At 39.0% G+C, this 22,423-nt stretch overlaps 2 protein-coding genes across 3 annotated transcripts; one reads left to right on the forward strand and one right to left on the reverse strand.

The window, feature by feature from the left end:
• Window positions 1–8,213: 8,213 nt before the first annotated feature.
• On the reverse strand, window positions 8,214–11,899 carry LOC100710470 (GTPase IMAP family member 8-like). 2 transcript variants are annotated; one of them, XM_005470517.3, is made up of 4 exons: window positions 11,849–11,899; window positions 10,701–11,244; window positions 9,297–9,331; window positions 8,214–9,197 (listed from the first exon to the last, which is right to left on the reverse strand). In XM_005470517.3, the coding sequence occupies exons 1-4, from the start codon at window positions 11,868–11,870 to the stop codon at window positions 8,599–8,601; spliced, it is 1,200 nt and encodes a 399-aa protein (XP_005470574.1). In that variant the 5' UTR covers window positions 11,871–11,899; the 3' UTR covers window positions 8,214–8,598. The 2 variants fall into 2 exon arrangements, with proteins under 2 accessions (XP_005470574.1, XP_019216877.1); XM_019361332.2 differs by having other exon boundaries at window positions 9,297–9,352.
• Window positions 11,900–12,024: 125 nt separating this feature from the next.
• Window positions 12,025–13,408, forward strand: LOC100700261 (GTPase IMAP family member 7-like). Its single transcript, XM_003440054.4, has 2 exons — window positions 12,025–12,091; window positions 12,220–13,408. Exons 1-2 carry the CDS (start codon window positions 12,064–12,066, stop codon window positions 12,951–12,953), a joined length of 762 nt encoding a protein of 253 aa, XP_003440102.1. The 5' UTR covers window positions 12,025–12,063; the 3' UTR covers window positions 12,954–13,408.
• Window positions 13,409–22,423: the final 9,015 nt, after the last annotated feature.

The following is a 22,423-nucleotide window of genomic DNA, read 5'->3' on the forward strand; positions in this document are numbered from 1 at the left end:
TATATATGTGTATATATAGTATTCTGCTCACATTCTGTAACTTCTGTCGGTGCTGTGCTATTTGGAAACCGAATTTTACAGTTAAGATAAAACTGTATTAATCCTATTATCTTATCTTACTCATCGGAGTTTGAGTATTTTTACTTTTATTTTGTGTTTTGTAACATGTATCCTGCCATGTCTAAAACTCATGATTAACCGCATAATCGTTTCCACTGTAGCTGCATACATTGCCGTGACAAATGATGATGATGATGACCCGGACCTGTTGGAATGTGAAGACTTTGTGTGATTGATGATGTGACAGAAAATGTACAACAAGATGTTACATGCTGATATCTCACTTAAAGGTTATACTGACAACAGGAGGGAATGTCAATAGAAAATTGTATTTATTAGTCAGTATAAGCTTTTAATGATATAAGTTTGCTTGTGATAGAATGCTGCATGATGATCATTTCCTTGCTTAGAGCTGGTTTTTCTTTTGATTGTTCAGGACTGATTATTCTTTATAAAACATGTTCTGATATTTGTATCTGAGTCTTCTCACAGCGATAGTAAGAAGACAAACAAGCAGTTCTGACCTCGAACACACACACACACACACACACACACACACACACGCACATGCTCACGTCAAATGTATTCATTTTTCTTGTGCATAAATAAAGACAAGTGCAAGAGCAGAGCGCGCATCGCAGGGCCCCCACTCTGGTGTGAGCGTTCTGTGATCGCCCTTGTATACATGTAAATGCTGCAGCGTCTGTGTGTTTCTCCTCTTAGACTCTCAGCTGAAGAAGTGTCTTTAGAATAAATCTCTTGACATATAGTAATATTACAATTGCTCCTAATCTGCTTAGTAAAGTTGCTGAACACATTTGACAACACTGTAAAAAAAAAAAAATCCTAAAAAAACAGTAATATTCCGGCAGCTGGGGCGCCAAAATAATACCAGAAAATAACAGAAAATAACTTTCTCATAAAAATACGGTTATTTTCAGTAATGACAATACAGTTTGTTGCCCTAATTTTACATGGGATTTTGCCTTTTTCAAGTGCTTTTAAACATTAAATTAGGAACATTTTAATGTGATTAAACAATGAAATTACCTATAAACAAGGTCAATGAATGCGGCAATATGAATAATAATACTTAAATGTACAGAAATATACAGTTAACAGTTGGTTTAAATAATAATAATGGATTGCATTTATATAGCGCTTTTCGAGACCCTCAAAGCACTTTACAATTCCACTATTCATTCACACACTGGTGGTGTCATGTTACGGCTGTGTGCAGACAGGAATAGGACCCAAGGTGCAGACTCCAGAGACCAAAGGTGAACTCAAAACAGCTTTAATACTGAACTCAAAAAGGGGTAACATAACATGACTGGAAAAAATCAAAATAAACTTAAACCAGAGGACTAACAGAACACACAGCTAAGTAAACGGTAGAACGCGACAGAGAGCACAGGAAAACACAGGGCTTAAATACGCAGAGGGAGTAATCAGGGAATGGGCAACAGGAGGGAAACACAGCTGGGGCAAATCAGGACTAACGAGACAAAGAAGCGTAAACTGAACACACTGAGAAAAGACAGAGACCTTCAAAGTAAAACAGGAAACACAACACAGTCTGAACTTACAGACACAGACACTGACTGGACGTGGGGATACAGCAAACAGGGGAGACAGCAACTCAGAATCACAGACAGAAAACCAGAACACTAAAACTAACAGAACCCACCCAGAGAACCTAAACTAAGAATAATCCAAAAACCCAAAAAGCAAAACTAGAATATAATGAAATAACTCAAAGAACCAAAACACAAACCACTGGGTCGATGACCCAGGGATCCTAACAGTACCCCCCCTTAAGGGCTGGCTTCCAGACAGCCCAAACCAGAACACCAAAAACGAAAAACAACCCAACCAGGGCGGGCGGTGGGGAAACAGGACGGAGGGCTTGAAACAACCAAACAAGGAGCAAGAAACAAAAAAAGCGCAAACACCGGAGCCTGGAAAGCAACATAACAAAACACACAGGCGGCCAGGAAAAACAATCCACACAAAGTTCAGGGGGCCGGCCCGGAGGACGACGGCCCAAGAGTCCAAACCCGGGCAGTTCAGGGGCCGGCCCGGAGGACGACGGCACAAGAGTCCAGAAAAAAGCTCAGGAGGCCGACCGGGCGGGAGGCACCGGCGGCGACGGAGCAGGTCAGGAGGCCGGCCGGGCGGGAGGCACCGGCGGCGACGGAGCAGGTCAGGAGGCCGGCCGGGCGGGAGGCACCGGCGGCGACGGAGCAGGTCAGGAGGCCGGCCGGGCGGGTGGCACCGGCGGCGACGGAGCAGGTCAGGAGGCCGTCCACGATGGCGAGGACGTCCAGTCGTTGGCCTGGAAAACGGCCGGACAGGACGTGCAGGACGAACAGGCCGGACAGGACGTGCAGGACGAACAGGCCGGACAGGACGTGCAGGACGAGCAGGCGAAGCCAGAGCTGGACCAGGCGACGGCGAAGCAGAAGCCAGAGCTGGACCAGGCGACGGCGAAGCAGAAGCCAGAGCTGGACCAGGCGACGGCGAAGCAGAAGCCAGAGCTGGACCAGGCGACGGCGAAGCTGCAGGCGACGAAACAGGTGGTGGCACTGCAGGCGACGGCGTGGGAGCCGCAGGAGGTGGCAACGAAGGCTGGATGGGCCCCTCAGACCCTCCAGCGAAGGCGAACAAAGACTGGTGCGGTTCTCCAGAACCCCCAGCGGGAACAGAAGGCTGGACGGGCCCCTCGGACCCTCCAACGGAGACAAACAAAGGCTGGTGCGGTTCTCCAGAACCCCAAGCGGGAACAGAAGGCTGGACGGGCCCCTCGGACCCTCCAGGCGAGGCAGGTGGTAACAGAGCAGGCGACTGAGCTGAGAGGTGAGCTAATGTCCGAGCTATTGATAGAAGTTTAAGTTCTATTGACTGTTGTAACGATGGTAGTAATGGGGGGTTAGGTGGTGGATTAGCAGTAAACTGAGCTAGTTCCCCTGAGCCTCCAGAACCTGAAAGCAACCGCTGGATGGGCTCACCTGAGCCTCCAGCGAGGTCAGAAACAGGTGCAGGTACCTGTCGGACACCAGCCACTCCCCCCCGAGGAGAAGGTACGGGTGCTGGAGCTAACTGGTTCCCGGTCATCCTCACGCTGGGAGCCGGGACAGGCACCGTCAATGGCTGGGCAGCTGCTGTCCCCACCCGAGGAGCTGGTGCGGGTGCAGCGACAGGCAGAGCCTCAGCCGGCCTGGACACTGGAGCAGGGACCAGCTGGACCTCAGCCTCCCTCACCTGAAGCACTGAAACAGGTGCAAGGGAATGCTGGGCCCGAGCTGCCCTGGGAGCAGGAACACAATGGGGCGAAGGAGTAGGTTCAGCAAACACAGACTCCTCTACAAAGTTTCTTAGCTTCCTACCACCACCACGTCTAACAGTCTTAACAGTTTTCACAGTCTCAGAATTTATGTGGCCAGGGTTAGAAAAAACAGACTTGGCAAAAGTGGGTTTTAGCTTGTTTCCACCATGATGTGCAGTCCAAGAACCAACAGTCTTAGAAGAATGTACGTTGTCATTAACTAGCTTGTGAGGACTTAAACCAAAACTGGCCTCCCAATCCAAATCCTCATCGAGAAACGAGGTCCCGAAAGTCTCTGAGGTGAGCTCATAATCCTTACTGTTTAATGGCTCAGGTGGAGAGTGGAAAGTGTAGTCCTTTTGGCTCACCATAGGAGGTTGCTCAGAAGTGTCCATATGACGGCGAAGTGAGCGCCGTTTCCTTTGGGCAGAGGTAGCTGGCGGCGTAAGCAACTGAGCCTCTGGTGCACAGAACGGTGACGCTGAGGCTGGAGCGTGAGCACCTGAAGCCATACGGAGGACTCCCAACTGAAGCGGCCGCATCTTGAGTGCCAGCGGAGCAACAGGTGGAGACTTCTGGCAGCTCCGGGGCCCACCGAGAGCCAGCCGAGTTCCATGGAAAATGCGCCCGACGTCAGGGGTGCGCCATGGCTTCCAGCGGAGTTCCTCCTCCAGCTGGGCAAAGGCTACTCGGCGTCGCTCCTGAAGTTCAATGTCTGCTGGGTCCATAGTATGGTCGCGTCGTTCTGTCATGTTACGGCTGTGTGCAGACAGGAATAGGACCCAAGGTGCAGACTCCAGAGACCAAAGGTGAACTCAAAACAGCTTTAATACTGAACTCAAAAAGGGGTAACATAACATGACTGGAAAAAATCAAAATAAACTTAAACCAGAGGACTAACAGAACACACAGCTAAGTAAACGGTAGAACGCGACAGAGAGCACAGGAAAACACAGGGCTTAAATACGCAGAGGGAGTAATCAGGGAATGGGCAACAGGAGGGAAACACAGCTGGGGCAAATCAGGACTAACGAGACAAAGAAGCGTAAACTGAACACACTGAGAAAAGACAGAGACCTTCAAAGTAAAACAGGAAACACAACACAGACTGAACTTACAGACACAGACACTGACTGGACGTGGGGATACAGCAAACAGGGGAGACAGCAACTCAGAATCACAGACAGAAAACCAGAACACTAAAACTAACAGAACCCACCCAGAGAACCTAAACTAAGAATAATCCAAAAACCCAAAAAGCAAAACTAGAATATAATGAAATAACTAACTCAAAGAACCAAAACACAAACCACTGGGTCGATGACCCAGGGATCCTAACAGGTGGAGGCAAGCTACAGTTGTAGCCACAGCTGCCCTGGGACAGACTGACAGAAGCGAGGCTGCCATATCGTGCCATCGGCCCCTCTGGTCATCACCAGTGGTAGGTGAAGTGTCTTGCCCAAGGACACAACGACCGGGACTGTCTGAGCCGGGGCTCGAACCGGCAACCTTCTGATTATAAGACAAACTGCCAACTCTTGAGCCACGATTGCCCTAAATAACATCATTTGATGTAAAAAAAAGTTTATAAGAATCATTTTATATATTTTTCCATAGTATTACATTTGAATTTTTAACAGTTCAGTCTTTCAAATAACGGACAAATATTTGTGAAATTATGATACATTTGTGAATGTATTTTAACAATCTAAATATGCATATGTACAGACAAATATATTTAAAAAACAAGAAGATTATGTTTTATTACACTTACAGTGATTTTATGTTATTTTACATTTGAAATGTAAAATCACAGTCTATTTATGTAAATTTAATGATATTCTAGAAAAGCAGTACAAAACTGTAAAATACACAGTAAAATACTTTTATATTACATTTTTTTTTTTTACAGTGAATGCAGTGTGTGAGCTGTGAGTTATGTGAGCTCATGAATACAAACCCAATTCTGAAAAAGGAACAATTTGCAACAAACCAGGTTACTTGGCAACAGGTTAACAGGCAACATGACTGAGTTTTTAGAGAAGCAGAGAATTAAGGTTTACCATTCTGCAAAAAAAAAAAAAAGATCTACAAACTGTGAAACAATTTCAGAGAATTATTCCACAGCATACAATTGTGAAGGCTTTAAATATTATCTACAGTACATAATATCATCAAAATATGGAGAATATTGGAGAAATCCACTGTGCCGCAGTGCATTAAAAAAAGGTATGATTTTGTCACTGCATGGGCTCAGGAACACTCCTGGAAATCATTGTCTGTGAAGACAAGTTAAAACATAATTATTGCAAAGAATCAACAAAGTTTCATTGTCGTCTTTTGACCAAAGCTCATTTAAAATGGACTGAGGCAAAGTGGAAAACTGTTCTGTGATCAGATCAATCAAAATTTTAAATTCTTTTTGCACGTGTGATAGTAATACCTTGAAAAATTTTTTTATTCCTTCTCCCTCTCTCAATTTTTGTAGTACATTTATGAAATCGAAACCATGTTAAAGTAAAGCCAGATAAACAATCTAAGCAAATGGATGAAAGTTGATTCGCCCTTGGAAAGAAATACCAAACCACCTCTATTAATTCACCAGATTTTAAAAAATTACATATAAAGCCAGTGACATTCTACTGTCATTATTTAATTTAATGCAGTCAGTGACAAAAGGAAAGCTTGTTTTGTTTGCTCACAATCACCAAACCATTTCTAGTATAAATATATGAAGATGAACATACATTTTTTTCATATTACAACCTCAACTCCAAACTTTAAATAATTACATTGCTGGACAAAATGGAAATGACAGCAGATTTGCTGTTATTTGAAAACTCACAAATATTTTTTATTGTTGACTTCTCAGTTTCATTGTTTACAAAAAACCATAATGACCCATCGGGAAATGTCTTGGAGCTATCAATGGACACTACCCCACTGATAGCCCCTACTACTGGAAGAGGTTAACTGGGTAAAGCTTTTATTTTCAATATTTTACTACATATTTGTGAGTGTGTGTGAGAGACAGTCAAAATATCCTCTGAAATATCCTGCTGAGCTGCTTGTCAGTCACTAAATAAATCAATCATTTTTTGTTTGTATGTTCCTATTGCACCATTCATGCAGGTTAGTACAATTTGGCATTCTTTATGGATGAATGAAAAGCCAATTATAACATTCTGTGTTTACTTTGCAGTTCAAACAGGCGTTCATTGTTAGAAGCATGCAGAACAACCTGTTCCCAAGCCTCACTTATGAAAGTGATACAGTTTTAGAACTCCTTAATGTCACATTGTAACAAACCAAAAGGCTCTTTAGCATAATCTTTCAGCAGCTTTTGTGACAGACAGGACAGACATGAAAAAGAAGTACATGAAAGCCTGAAATAGATGCCATGAAATTACTGGACTATCAGTATGTGCATGTGAACTCAAACTACACCTCACCAAGTAGTTTTGTAGCCCAAACCCAACAAAACTAAGACAAAAGTAAAAGTCTAAAAAAGAAAAGACCAAAAGGAAATGGGAGCAAATGGATGAAGTAATATACAGTCATTGGTCATGACCTATTCATTTAAAAAGATGTTAAAGGAAAAATAAGATCTGATGTTTAAATAACTTGTTTCATTTTTTTCCCTGAAAAATTGTTTCATCTACTGTTTCTTCCACACAGAGCTTCTTTATTGTTTTTTAACTGAGCACTTACATGTGGCAAGTGGTAGTCACTGGAAATGTCAGCTAACCAACTTTCTCTCCTGTTGATCTCAACAGTGGTATGTTTTACTAATATCTAAAAACAAGCTATTACATAGAGAATTTAGATGCACCTCTGTAAGAGTGTTTTCTTTAAATTTATTCAATTCATTCATTCATTCATTCATTCATTTATTTTTGTAAATGCACCATACAGTCACATTGTATAAGAGTTTTAAGTTACACAACCTCCATTTGAAATGGGTTGTATATAAATAAATTTGTGTCCCCATTATACTATACTGCAGGTGTAATTTATTGAGACAAGACCTTTCATTATTGTACCACTGTATTTTTACATTATCTTATCCAGATCTGTACTAGCTTAGGTTAACACTACCCTTTTCTCTTTTTTTCTAAAAAGCAAGTAGTTTGACTACACTCAAATTTCATTTACATGAATGTCTTAGTAATCAGTGGGAAGGTTGTTGGTAAAATCTAACAGTTTTGTTGCAGAAAATGAAATTTCAAATGATAAAGTATACATTGTTTAAAGAGTTTAAAAATTTTAAAATTAGTTATGTTTTTTTTTACATTAGAATAATTTTTAACAGTCTTCCTAAACATCATGTCAACGAACACCACAGATTTACTGATAACATATTAACAACCAAACAACCTTTTTTTGTCACATACACAATTATAGAGTACAACATGTAGTGAAATGCTTGTGTCTGAGCTGTGGACAGGCTGCAGACATAGCCGCGCCATTCCAGGGCTTGGTTTTTAGCATTTGGGGGCGGGGGCGGGGGGGGGGGGAACCTAGCCAGGACCTTACTGGACACTGGGGGAAATCAAACTTCTGACTCCTGCTCCAAAGGTGTGTAGTCTTACCACTACACTATCCAGCACAGTGAACATATCTGCTTATGTTCACTGTGGCAACAGTTTTGGCAACATTTTTTTAAACATACAAATTGATTCTCCAATTAGGAAGTGGTTTATATGTGATCAAATGCCAATAATAACAGGTAATCATAAAATTATGTGGTTTAAAGATGAAATCTACACAACAGGGCAGAACACAGACATTCAGTAACTAGACTCAAAAAGATTGCTGTTTTTTATTATATTTTATTGCTGAGTTTATTATTTAATATATTCGTCTTTTGGTCTATATAGATATAAACATGGCTATAACATCTTGTTTTACCCATAAACATTGTGTCTTAAAACACGTCATTCCACAGCAAAACTTAAAAACAAGCTTTTCTTATATTCTCTAGACCATTTAAAAAAATCTTCTCTATTTAAAAGTTCCCCAAAAGTTGAAGAGTGACAGAAGTAAAAATCACATAGAGTAGAAATACTTGAAGTTTCAAATGCTGTGATTAAAGAGATGTCACATTATATGTATATACAAAAGGTTCACAGAATTTCAAAAGATTACACGCTAGCTTGCCACACAAACAGGTATGTGTTGTTTGGGCTTGTGACGTAAGTCAGCAAACACTACAACAAAGAGCACGGTGAATGCTGTTTTGGTGTGAAATTTGGAACAATTTTAGAAATGCTCATGAAAAGCGAAAAGACTTGCTTAGAGTCCTTAACAGTGTTCTTGAATACATGGCAACGATTACCGCAAGCTCCCACAATGTACTTGAGGTGAGACCGTTCGCCAATAAACTCCTTCAAATCACCGTTGAAATCTTCGCCATGTGTAAACAGGAGGATTGTTTTCTCCCTGATCTTCCTCTGAAGATGTTTCTCCAGGTTATGTAATATTTCATTCTCACCCTCTGTAAACCTGCCGAGCTGTATCACAAGTAACACAACACACTGTTCTTCCTGACAGTACCTCTTACACTCTTCTATTTGTGCATTGTCTACATCTTCCTCGTTGTTCAAGAAATCTGGAGTGTCAACCACTCTAATCTGTGTCCCAAATATCTGTGCCCTCTTCTCCTCACACTTGTTGGTGACTGGTGTGGAGCTCGGACGAGATTCAAAAGTTGAATCCAGCTGGGAGTTTCCAGCAGCCAGGATAGTGTTTCCAGATGCACTCTTCCCTGTCCCACTTTTTCCCAGAAGAACAATGGTGGTTTCAGTTCCTGGGTTAGGGTTAGTGTAATTGTTTATTATATCATAAAATGTAGTTTAAAAGAAACTGGCTTACAAATACCACACTCATATTTGGATATCAGACTCACCTCTTGCCCCATGGTGATCAGGAGAACATTCATTTCTGAAATAATAATTATAATCACTGCAGATATAAGATATATTTCATTAACAAAACTTAAAATTTCACAAGAAAAATATTTTTTAATTAGCTAATTTTTAATAGTGTTTTCACTGGATTTTCTCAAATAAAAAACATAAACACACATAAACTCTATTTTAAATTCTAACCTCTAACCTTCGAGAGCTTACTCGATACTTTTACAATTTTTACAGACTCAACCCAGCTATACCAGAACTACATGCAGTACTCAGCATTTGTATTTATTCACTCTAGTAAAAATTTAGAAAAAATTCCCTCCTTAAGACATAATTTGAAGATCTTAGAGTTGTTCCCACTGTAGCTGCAAAAAAATGTGTAGTTTTCTCAGGATTAAACAAACCTGGTATGATTAATTGCACCACTGAACCAGCTGAAGTGTATGAAGTGATTGTGGCTGTCTGCCCTTCTTAGGTTAAAAAGGTGGTTCCACGTGTTTTAAGCAAAGTGTGTGTGTCTCTCTGCATGCTTTAGGGATATAGCAGTACATTTGATTTTAGCATGTTGTGATACAAAAAATGGCTTGATATTGTTGTGGGGCCTTGAAAAAGATATTTAAAATGTAAATCATCTGTATAACTAATTTCGCTCTGTGACCCCTGGTTGCTAGGCAAAACTATGGAGTATGGAGGGTGCTGGCTGCCATTGCAAAAAGGTATAGAGGACTGCACAGTTCCCTCCTTCTCAAGACAAAATTTGTCTAGTTTGCACATAAGCTGGTGTCAGTAGCCTATAACAACTCACAGACTGGGTGGGGAATACACATTTTCTCCTAGCGATTGGTGGTTGCACAGGGGTCATTGATTGGTCTAGAGACTGCATGAATTTACTTTTGTTTATTTAAGTCACTTGGTAGGGAAAAAAGAAAAAAAAACTTAAACAAAGACTTCATTATAATGTGGGACCAAATTTGTTTTTATTAGCATTTTTTTCCATTTATTATAAGATCCCTAAAATAATTACTGTTTGTGCTCTTAAACTGGATTTTCCTGTTCCTGAGTTGTTGTCTTACTTTGGCAGGCTGTCTAGTAGATTGCTTGTAGCATTAGGCTACATTAAAAACAATCATTCTACATTCTGAAGGCGATTGCAGTTACTATATAGTAAAGGACTTTTGCTGAAGGCTGCACTGGTTTTGTTATTTTAGTAAAACTGATATCAGAAGCATTTATCCTTATATTTCTAAAGTGTTATTATGTATTGGTACTGCAACTACATGATCGAAACGTTTCTTTTCTCAGAAACAACTTATGAGAAAATAAACACACACAAGCTAGCTGTAAAGAAAATAGGACTGGCTAACCAATTGAAAAAAGCTGGAATTTTCTTTTACCTTGTGCTTTCAAAATATTGTTTCCTTTGTTTCACAGCGTATTGAATGTAGTTTTCAGTTTTAAACTGGAGTGGCTGATCAGTTAACCATTCCTGACACTGATCAGGCAGGTTTTTATTCACATCTTCCTGGATATAGAATAGCTTATCGTGATTCAAGTTGAGTTTATTCTTGTTCTTGCCATTATCTACTATGATGACTAAGTGTTTTATGACAGTTCCTCGAAAGATATGTTCAAGTTTGTCAATTTGAGCATCTACTTTTTCCACTTGCCCTGTGTCCTCTGAATCAATTGCCAACATTAACAGATCAGGGCTAGAATCAGAAAGTGCCATCAAATCAATTATCTTCTGATCTGGGTCCAGGTATTTGTCATCCAAAAAATCAGGAGTATTTATGATTTTGAATGACTCGCTCTCGCTCACAAAAATGTCATTACATGTTTTGGAAACAGTTCTCTGATTTTTGAAGATTTCACTTTCAATTTTCTTCTTCAAGCCCTCCTTCTTTCCAAAGAGAATGATAGTAGTCTTGGCAGGGTGATCTGTAGAAGCAAAATGCAAGAGTATTTTTCAAAATGTTGTATACTTTTCACTTCACAATTTCCAGGTGTGTGGTTAAAATTAATATGAAGGATGGAATTAAAGATTGGAGTCATTTGTTTCATGAAAATTCGATGCTCATGTCACAGTGTTCCAATAATAAAGCAACAATGCTACAAAGAGGTGTTTCTTTTCCCGGTACTGTCCAAGAATCCTCTCACAGATACCAATGGAACAAGGCAAAAAAATAAAAATTGAATAGTTCCAGAGGAAAATTTAACCAAGGGTGCGTCTGTAGCTCAAACAAAACAGCACTGGGAAATATTCTTTGTTAAGGAGAGCAGTTTTTGTTTCAGCTAACTTTGTGTTGGACAAGGGTTGGACAGCAACAAACTTCAGATATACCCTCCTATTTGATCACAGCTACACTCTTCCAAAGTTTCATGTCTCTATATCATTTGATCAAAAATCAATATCTCTTGAATTAAGGACTTTAGGTAACATTAGAGCTTCTCATGTTCAAGATTAAATCATTTCTGATATCTTTATGGAAATATGAAGGGGGTATATAAATGTGACAAAAGTAATTAAGGAAGAGTTGCTTACTTGGAGAACCAGCAGAACTCATCTTGTCAGCTGCTTAAAGATGAACCGCGTGCAGGTTTCAACAGAATCTGAATTCAGATGCAGTCTTGCTGATATAGGCTGAGAGGTTAGGTCCACCCAGTAGGAGGAGTGCAGGGAACTGCTGAACAACAAATCAAACCACTCAGAGCGTCAGAGCGGCTTTCTGTTCAGTTGCCAAAGAGCCAAGAGCAGAGATGGGTCACAGTTCATCAATCCCTGATGGTAAACTTAGCTCTTTTATTTAGATTTCCTTTTTATAGTGTTTTTAAAATATCATGTTGAATTTTTAATGCTGTTAAGATTATGCTTGTGATCCACACAATTATAACAGTAGATATTTCTTTCTGTAGGCTGCCCACTGAGGATTGTGATGATTGGGAAAACTGGTGTCGGGAAAAGTGCTGCTGGTAACACCATTATTGGCAAAGAAACGTTTAAGTCTAATGAGAGTTCAGAGTCAGTGACAGTGCACTGTGAGGCAGTTAAACTTGAGTGCACTAGAAATGTCAAGTTGGTTGATACACCTGGCCTTCTGGATACATCTAAAACTGCAGACAGTATAAAGAAAGAAATCGCGAAATGCATCCAGATCTCCACTCCCGGCCCTCATGTCTTCCTCCTGGTCCTTCAGATTGGCAGGTTTACCAAAGAAGAAGAAAACTGTGTGGATGCCCTGGAGAAACTCTTTGGACCTGACGCATCAAACTACATGATGATTCTGTTTACTCATGGTGACAAACTAACAAACAAGAAGATAACCATACATGACTATTTGAGAACTGGCCACCAGAAGCTCAGAGAGCTGCTGAACAGGTGCGGTAATAGGTACCATGTCTTCGATAACAAAAACATCTGGAACAGAGTTCAGGTTGTTGAGCTGTTCAGAAAGATTGATGACATGGTGGCAGCAAATGGAGAAACACACTACACCGATGAAATGTTTGAGAAGGCACAGCGAATTCTGCAGCAGCATGAAGCCATATATGACACTGAATACCTCGCTAACAACGTAACCTTCATGGCTGAACTGTTGCAGAGAATCATCTTGTTCCAGACCGTCTTGGGTTCAGATAACGACGACTAGAACCACTCAAGCGTGGGGTCTTAATCTGGCGTAAAATAAAGCAGCTGTCATTTAATAAAATATGTTACTTATCTAAATGTAAAATCAGTTTAGCCATAAATGGTTTAGAACTATAATTTTCAAAATTTGATCCTTCATTTATTTTAAATCAGTTTCCATTCTGCTGTGTCATTCATATTTAAATTAGTGGGAATGTCTTCACATGAATTTTTCTGTGGCTGATTGTTTAATTTCTGAATCCATACACATCATTACACTTTGTGTTTCCTGTTTCTACTTTAAAATTAGTTAAAAAGTAAAAAAGTATCATATTTATAATAACTGTTAAAGTTTAGGAAGGGTTAAATGTTCTGTAGAAGTTATATTTATATGATATTCATGCATAAGGTTACTGAATAACCTCAAGCATGAATTTTATAACATTTATGAAATCAAGATTGTTTTCACTGAATAAAAAAAGTTTTAAAACGTTTCAGTTTCTGTTCTTTAGTTCTCCAGCCACTGTCAAAGTCAATCTCTAACATCTATTTGGGGAATTTTGTCTAAAAAATATCTATCAACAACTCATATGAATGATTAAGTAAGGATGGTAACATCAGGGAATCATAGTGCTGTACAAATTGGTGGAGAAATATGGCCACAGGCTCCTGCATTTCACAGATGTAGCTTAAGTCCTTTTTAAAAAAATAAAAATAAAAATCACAAACATATCAAGTGTATTGACGTTATAGGTTATATTTAACCTAGCAGGAATGACATAAAATTGCAAGCAACAAATATAATCTGATTCATACTTGGATTGAGACGCAAAAGCCAATTCCTAATCACAAGATTTGGTTCCCTATTTTTTTCATTTATCTTATACTGTGATCTCTCTGATAAACATAAGCAGATTATACCATATAAGTATATTATTTTATGATCTGTTTTTGAGGGTCTAGTAAGTGAATTGTGCTGTTGTGATTTTTATATGTAGCGTATTTTCCACAATATAAGCCGCACTTAAAATCCTTTAATTTGCTCAAAAATTGACAGTGCGCGTTATAATCTGGTGCGCCTTATGTATGAATTCTGGTTGTGCTTATTGACCTCAAACCGATTTTATGTGGTACACGGCGCTCAAAAATCTGTCAAAAAATGTTTTAGTACGGCTTTGTTAAGCTGCGAAGCCGCACCACTTGATGGATTGTCGGAGCATTATGCGTAATCTGTGTCTAAAACGCCATCCGCTTCAGGTCCCAAAGTCAAACAAATAATGCAGCATCACTGAGAGTTAAAAACTGTCTAAATTCTTTCACATTTAATAAAATGATCAGCGTTGCTGTTTTACCAAGTGTAACAATTAAGTTTAACATCCAGGCATCCATGAAAACAGAATTTATTAAAAACGGAATTAGAAGTTAGCAGGAAGTTAGCTCTCATGGCAGGATGCTGTAAACGGACCAAACTTCAGTCAGGAGAACAACTGAGATAATCTATCCACAATACGAGGTTAGTCATTAATATACTGCAACAACATGGGAATAGAGCAGCTGCGAGAGAATTCAACATTAATGAATCAATGGTACAGAAGTGGAGGAAGCAAGAAGAATGAGTTGAGTAAAGTTTGACTTATCTGACTGTTTTGTTTTGCTTAATGTGCCTTATAATCCGGTCCAAAAAATACAGTGTCTATTAAAAAAAAATTCTATTAAGACTGAGATTTTTTTTAAATATTCAAGCTATAATGATGCTCAAAATGCTATTTTATTGTACAAAAAAAGCTTCTAAGTCCATTAAATAATGCGCACCACTCCTATGTTGTGTTTTTAATGCACTTCTGTCTAAGGTATGTTGTGTTATTTTATAAGAATTTTTAATATTATTATTTTTAAGCAGTGTTTGTTATTTTTGGATGAGAGCCAGTGTGAAACGCCCTGGTGAGCTGTTGCGTTAGTAAGTTCCTGCCAGTAACTGTGTATATTCATGAAGCCTGCAGATCAACCAGTTCCTCCTGCCAACTTGATGCCTTGTCAGGAACCCACATTGCATCCAGATATGGTCCAGCAACAACTCCTCTTTCACTCAACACCACACAAAAAAGGAAATAAAAACCCCTGTACTTCTCTCGCTCTTACTGAACAAATATTTTAAGGGGACAGTGCAAATTAGGCAAAACCTCAATTTGTTGCCCTGGAGTGCGTCTAGGACAGCAGTAGGACTTTTTTAAAAACTTTTTTAATTAACAGTTTAACTGTAAAGACATCTATTATTTCACAACTGAGATATAAAGGAATACAGGGCTCAAGAGAGATTTAACTATTTGTTAGTCTAGTTACAGTGCTGAAGATATCGATTTCACTGTTAAAGTTTTAGTAACCTTATAATAAGGTAATTCTGGTTCATGCTTTGCGGTTGTGTAAATGGGGGAATGATGTATGTTTAAAAAAGTGCTTTGTCCAGTCCATGAATTGCAGAGCTATGACAAAAGTTCATATTATCTTTATTTTGGACATTAATCAAAAGTATGTAATTGTCAGTGACCTGTTCCCTAACTGGGACTTATTTTATTTTGCAGTAAGTTGTGTTTGTTGGTCTTTTTTTCCTTTTTATTCCCTCCATCATTGCTTCACCTTTTCCTGTTTTTCTCACCATCCTTTTTGCTGAGAAACACAGGTAGGCGTTAAGTGTTTTATTGAGGAAAGCTGCATATCTGCACCACTATAAGTCTTTGGTGCTCTGTAGTTATTGAGGGGTCTATCAACAAGTATTGTGTTTTCATATTAACACATTTTGGATTCTGCTCTAACAACAGTTGCAAGATTTTGTAGTTTTTTTAAATACTTTTTAAATTTTTTAAATCCATTTGTGAGTGTGAGACAGGCTTACAAATGTCCTGTGAAATATTTGAAATATCCTGCTGAACAGCTGTTGTCAGTCAGTCAAACTCTCTTTAAACACCATCTTCAATGCTGGTACAGTTTCACATACTTTTAAGGGTATTGGCAAGCCAAGGACAATATAGACTGTGTTTAGCTGACAGTAAAACATTTACAGGCATTTATTGTTGAACATGAATGCCGGTTTAACAATGTTCTCACTGTCAGTGATGCCTTTTCAGAACATCTTGTAACATTTTAACAAAGCAAAACACCTTTGTCTTTCAACAGGTGTGTGACACAAAGAATGTGTTAAAAATAATTCTCTCACAGCCTGAATCAAAGGTTGTGATGCTACAGGAGGATGTGGCGTCCTAACGCAGTACAAGACAGCAGTAAAAGTAAAAGTCTGGAAAAGAAATGTCAAAAATTAATTGCTCGTTGCTCCCAATCTACTTGTTAAAGCTGACTACTGAAGTTCTTCAGGAAAGTGCTGGAAATGTGGCACAGAGGTTAATCATTGTTTCATGATAGGATAATTATATTTATAGGGAAGTATAATTGCAAATGTATAAGTTACATGCTAGTTAAGTGTCAGCATATTAATGCACATGATGGCATGAGATTAAAAAAAGAAGAAATGTGCTATATTGAGACTTCATTTCTTTTACACTGATGTAAAACCTGTAAAACCTTTTTTTCCCCATCTTTTCTCTCTATCCATAAACATCAACTTCTCCAGAATTCTGCTGCTTGAATTAAGAACACCATTAGTCCAAGCTCGGCTGTCCTTCATCAAATTCACAGGCTCCTGAATAAAAAGTATATAATTCTTAGAAAGTCAATAAGTATCTACTGTATATCTTATTGTGACAACAAACATAAAAGATATTTTTTAAAATATATAAATACCTTTGTTTATTGTACTCAGGTTTGAAATTTCATCTATTATAAATATGTTTAAAAATCAAAAGCTAGTAGTCTGGAGATCCAAGGTCATTTTTTTTTTCAGAGCACTGATTATCTCATGTTGAATGTTAAACATTAAAGCAACCAGCTGGATAAATGTAGTGAAATTAAAGTTTATGATTTTCATGTAAAAAAAAAGTGTGCAAAGTGGAAATGACTCCATGAAATTAATTGGCAGAACCCCAACATAATATGTTAAAGGTTGAAACAAGAAGCACGTCTAATGTTCTGATTAGAAGACTAATGTAGTGAAAATTGAAATAACAGTGACACCTAGCGGAGAGTAATAAAGGAAAGAGGTGAATATTTTTCCCTTTTGCAGAAGAGAAAAAAAACACTCAAGATACAAAGAGAAGGGAGCCAATATATAATGTATTTATTTCATTTTTTTTCTTTCTTGGAAACTAATCTATTGTTTTTGGTGTTTTTATGTCATAGAGAGAGGAGTGACATCAGCATCAGTAAACTGAGTATGACATTTATTTCACAGATGAAAGAAAGGTCTACATATTTTTGTTATATGTGTGATGAAGGGAATAACATTCCTCACAGTGCTACTGGAGGGCTAGGTAATCCCATCCTTGATTTTTAGGACCTGGTACAGTAACAGCCAGTTTGTCTGATTCTAGAAGTGGAAAATATGATGCGTAATTCAAAAAGTATTCGCCCAATAACAGAAACTTTTGGAACTTTGGTATCTAATTTTCATGTGTCAGGAATATATCAGATAGATAGATAGATAGATAGATAGATAGATAGATAGATAGAAACTATTGCAGTGGATATTCTTTCATTACCGATTTAAATGTACATTTCATGGTTTTCACAAACAGTCTATCTTGACCATAGACGATGTCTTCATCACAGTTATTCTCACCCGTGGACTTTTGAAGTTTTGTTTATGAGGTGTTCAGTTTGGATGATTTCACAGACTTCAAGCTCGTCTTTTGTTGTTGTTGTTGTTTCTGAGACCCGGGGACATCAGGAATGTTATGGACATAGTTTGGAGGATCTTCATGTCTTTTCTCTGTATTGTGAGCAGCTCCTTGTGAATCTTCCTCCTCGGACTCAGTGTCGCTGGATGGCAGCTTATCCATGTCCGAGTCCGACTCTGATGAGTCCAGTGTCATACTCTTACACAGAGGAGCATCTAAAGTTTTGGTGTATGTGGCCACCACAAGTGTGTGACGTCATCCACTATTGCTGATCATTTCTGTTTCCATTCTCATCATAAGAGTTTGGCTAGTGCAAAGAAGGGGATAAATATATACTAAAATGTACTCAGTAATGCAGGATTTAAATATCAGAGAAAAAACTTCTGTCACACACATCTGTCACGCTTTAAGAATTTTTGCACATATCACTCGTGATAAGCCAGTACTTTTAAAATTAGCATGTAGAAAGTGGTTTTCTTTTATTTGACTTTTCCAATGTATTTAACCCAGTACGTCAGTTTTGCTGCTTGCACTGATCAACAGATAAATCTATGCTAACATACAGAACACTCATGGTCTTTTGATTTCTTTTTAAAATTCACAAAATAGTTTTCAGGATTTTGAATTTTCTTGAAGAGTTCTATGACCTGGTTAGTATCCTCAGACTTGTTGTCATGACACTGATTGCCGCATTATTGAACAGCGTTCTTGAGATGATCAGGTTCATTATTACACTGCTACACATTAATTGATCCTTTTTTCAGATCATCTCTGTGGGTAAACAAGACAAATGTTTTCTCTCTGCTCTTGGAACCAAGCTTGTCCTCCAGGTTTTCCAGTATTCCTGTCTCTTCGTCTGCGAACTGGCTCAGCTGTAACACAAGCAACACAATGCCTGGCTCTGAGTCACAGCACTTCTTGCACTGTGTCAAATGCAGCAGTCAGATATAACAAAACAAGCAATACATGTTTACCACAGTGCGTCGCTAACAAAATGTCATTCATAACCTTTATGAGAGCTGTCTCTATTCTGTGAAATGGCTTAAAGCCGGACTGAAGAGCTTCTGGAGTTTGGAAATCATTCAGATAGTGCATCAGCTGAATGTGAATAGTCTTTTCCAGGATCTTACTCAGAAAATAAACCTTGGAGATGGATCTGAAGTTTGTCATTATTGAAATGTCTGAGAAATCCTTAAGTAAAGGATGGATAACTGCATGCTTAAACTCAATCGGTACTTGACCTGTCAAGAGACTGGTATTGGTTAAGTTCAGGATATGTGGTCCAACGGTTGGAAACACCTCTTTAAGAAAATGGGGAGGAATGACATCATTCAGAGAACCACACAGTTTAGCATTTGATACAAGCTTTTCTAGTTCAGGTAGAGCAATTGGCTGAAAAGAAATAAGCAAACTTGAACAAGGAACATGCACAGCCAGATCAACAGAACCAACGTTATCCACAAAGAAGGTAAGAAATGTATTAGCCTCAAAAGACTGCAAGGGAACATGATCTTCTGCATGTCTGTGAAGGTTCTCAGTCATCCAGGTCATCGTAGTCAAAGGAGCTTGCAAAGAAAAGTGTCTGGATTTCTTTAAGTTGCTTGAAGACGTTTCACCTCTCATCCGAGAAGCTTCTTCAGTTCTAAGGTCAAATGGTGGAGAGTCCCAGATTTAAACCCAGTGGGAGTATCCCCCCAAAGAGGGACAAAAGGACCCCCCTGATGATGATCTTCTGCATTTAACATAAAATTTATGGTGTTATACAAAACAGGAGGGTTATGTGAATTTACAGCAATGAGTTCAGTTCTTGGCTGTATTTACTGGCCTCTGATATACTTTCCAGCTTGTCTTAAGAGCTTCCAGAGACTGTCAGTTTTGCACCGCCTTTCACAGCTCCTACACTATCTTCTGATGGCTTGAGTGGAATCATTTAGCCAAGGTCCTACTTTGGGTTTACACCCAACACTAAGTCTTACAGGAACAACAACATCAAGAACAGATTTACTAACCGAATCGAGATGAAAGAGTAATCGATCTGAGGCAGCAACTCAGAGGGACTGGACACAATTTCATCAAACAGTGTAGAAAAATGCTTGGCAGTATCTGAGCCAAAGGCACAACAGCGTCTGACAGGTGCACCCCATTTAACAGCAGGACTAAGAGACACCATGTCAAATAATATGGGCATATGGTCAAAGAATACAGCATGCTCGACATGTAAGTTACAGACAGATAACCCATATGTCCATGAAGTCCATGAAGTCCTTAGCCAGGGGCTTCCCTGGGCAACAGATGTGACCGCGACCAGAAGTTCTCGGAGCATTAATATAAGCACAGCCAGCCGGCAGTAGTTCAGAATAAGCGCTCTACTCACCAGGTGGAATCCTAGTTTCAGTCAGACAGAGGGATTCCAATGCACGGGAAGAAAAGAAATCCTTCAAAATGAAGGTCTTATTTGCCACCAATCTGGCATTTATTAAACCCAACCTGAGGGGAGCTGGGTCGAGACTTCCGCAGCAGCAACAACGCAGATCCCGAAGAGGGAAGGATTGAAGAGGGCATCTCTTGAAGAGCTTACAATGGGAACCAACCAAGAGTCCAGAAGGTCCAGAGCATGCCATGGTACCAGGAGTCGTAGAAAAGACTGACGAATGGAGTGAAGATCGCGGGGAAGGTAAGAAATCCAGATTCTCTGCTTAGCGAGGCGACATCCACGGGTACCCCGTCTCCTGCATCGCTTCCAGGTAGATGGTGGCGGTGGTATGGGATGTGAGCACAATGGTATTGCTTCCAGATAAGGAGGTAGAGAATCCTGGATACCTTTACCAAGCCGAGCTAAAACTTTATACCTAGTAACAAGAGCGCTCAGGGAGTGCAACTCGCTCGTTTCATTGTTTTTTATTACAATATGATGATGTCAGCCTGTTAAGTCATTGTGTTGATGTTGTACTGAGAAAACAAAATGTGTGTTGATGAAAAACTTATACGGGTCCAAAGGTGCCACAAACTCATTGTTTGAGTAATTGTAGTGATCATAAGATCAGAAAAAAAAAAAATGAATACACGGAATTAAAAATATACGTCTACCTTTTACTTTAAGTACACCTCTTCAGCTTTCTTCTTTCTGTCTTATCTCTGGGGTTTATGGAGAATAGTCAACCAAAAACAAAGAGAGAAAGAAACTATCCAGTGAGCAAAAGTTCTCTTGGCTATTCCTTGTTGATGCCAAAGGCCAGTGGAGAATGGATGTTTCAAGGTGATATGATGCTAACTCAATGATGTTAACAACGCAAAGTGGAGGAAAAACAATCATAGAAACTGCCACTTTCTTTACTGATTATGTCAAAGGACATGCATGACTGTGATTTTCAAAAGGAATTCAACTAACACAGGAGGATGTGTTAGCCTGTTGTAAGAACATAATAAAAGGTTAGACAGGAACACTGTTATTGTCATCTGAGGATTCTCGGCATTTTTGTTCTGTTTTGTTTGAAATTAAGATTAATGACTGGTAAGGCAAAAGAATGTAATTTAAAGACAAGGTCATAAAATACTAAACATTCATAAAAATGATATTGAGTGGTAATTACAAATCAGTAACCACAATTTAAAATTACTGTCAAATAGTTTTTAAAATTTAAAACATGAAAAATACCAAAAAGAAAAAGAGAGAATTGTAAGAAGCACATTTAACCACAACGGATCTGGATACAAATCCAAAATCTGGATTAATCATTAATTCCCATTTAGAGTGAATGATTCACCCAGGATCCCTTTCTCCATCCAATTTTGTTTTTTTAATAAAGTGAATTTTAGGACAGCTTTTCTCTTGACACATCATCTAGAATTATCTGATGTTTTTTGTATGAAAGAAGATGTCAGTCCTCCATGTCTACACAAACTATTCAAGCAGACATGTGATATGTGTGTGGCACTATAAAGGCAGCAGCTGCCAGTGCATGTATACTTAGATAACTTATATGACAGATCAGATCACTGTCTGATCTATTTCCTGTCAATCAATACAGTACTGTTTTTCAGTATGACTCCATTCTAGTTGTATAATGTCATACCCAGACACTAAACGGCTTTCATTTATTTTAGTAAATCCGTTTTATTTTAGGACAGTGAATTCTCAGAATACCAGACTTTGGATTCCAAAGGTGTGGTGTGGAGGGTCATGAGACAAAATCTAAGCTGTAGGGAAGAAAGGTTATAGGTTAAAGAACCCTTATAAGGGGGCCTCCCAGAAAAAATGCCAAAGATCTGTCAACAAGAGAAAAAATTATTTTGTTGTAATAAAAAAGGCGTTATGTTGGTTTAAAATGATGTCTGCACTAAATGTTTCTGGTTGTTGTAAGATAAGCCTGTTACTGGACTGTTTCAGCATGTTCCAGGATGTCTGACATTTCCAACTGTACATTTATGCCACAAGGTGTGAGCTTGATAGATGCTCCATAAAACTCAAACCTGAAATAACACATGACAGCGGTGATCAGATTCAGGCTTTGGGACCAGCAGGAGACCACTGCAGGCAGCCAAAGGTCTCCGACTTGTCTCATGACTGAACTCATGCAGTGCTTCTGGCCTCCTCAGTCAATGAAGACTTCTGTCAACGCGAGTGCCATTAGAACATAGTGTGGGTGTAATTTCTTGACCAATAAAAATGCTTCAGCTGTTTGACACAGGTAACCGGATTCACTTATAT

Source organism: Oreochromis niloticus, linkage group LG7, assembly GCF_001858045.2.
Source record: "Oreochromis niloticus isolate F11D_XX linkage group LG7, O_niloticus_UMD_NMBU, whole genome shotgun sequence".
Lineage (NCBI taxonomy): Eukaryota > Metazoa > Chordata > Actinopteri > Cichliformes > Cichlidae > Oreochromis > Oreochromis niloticus.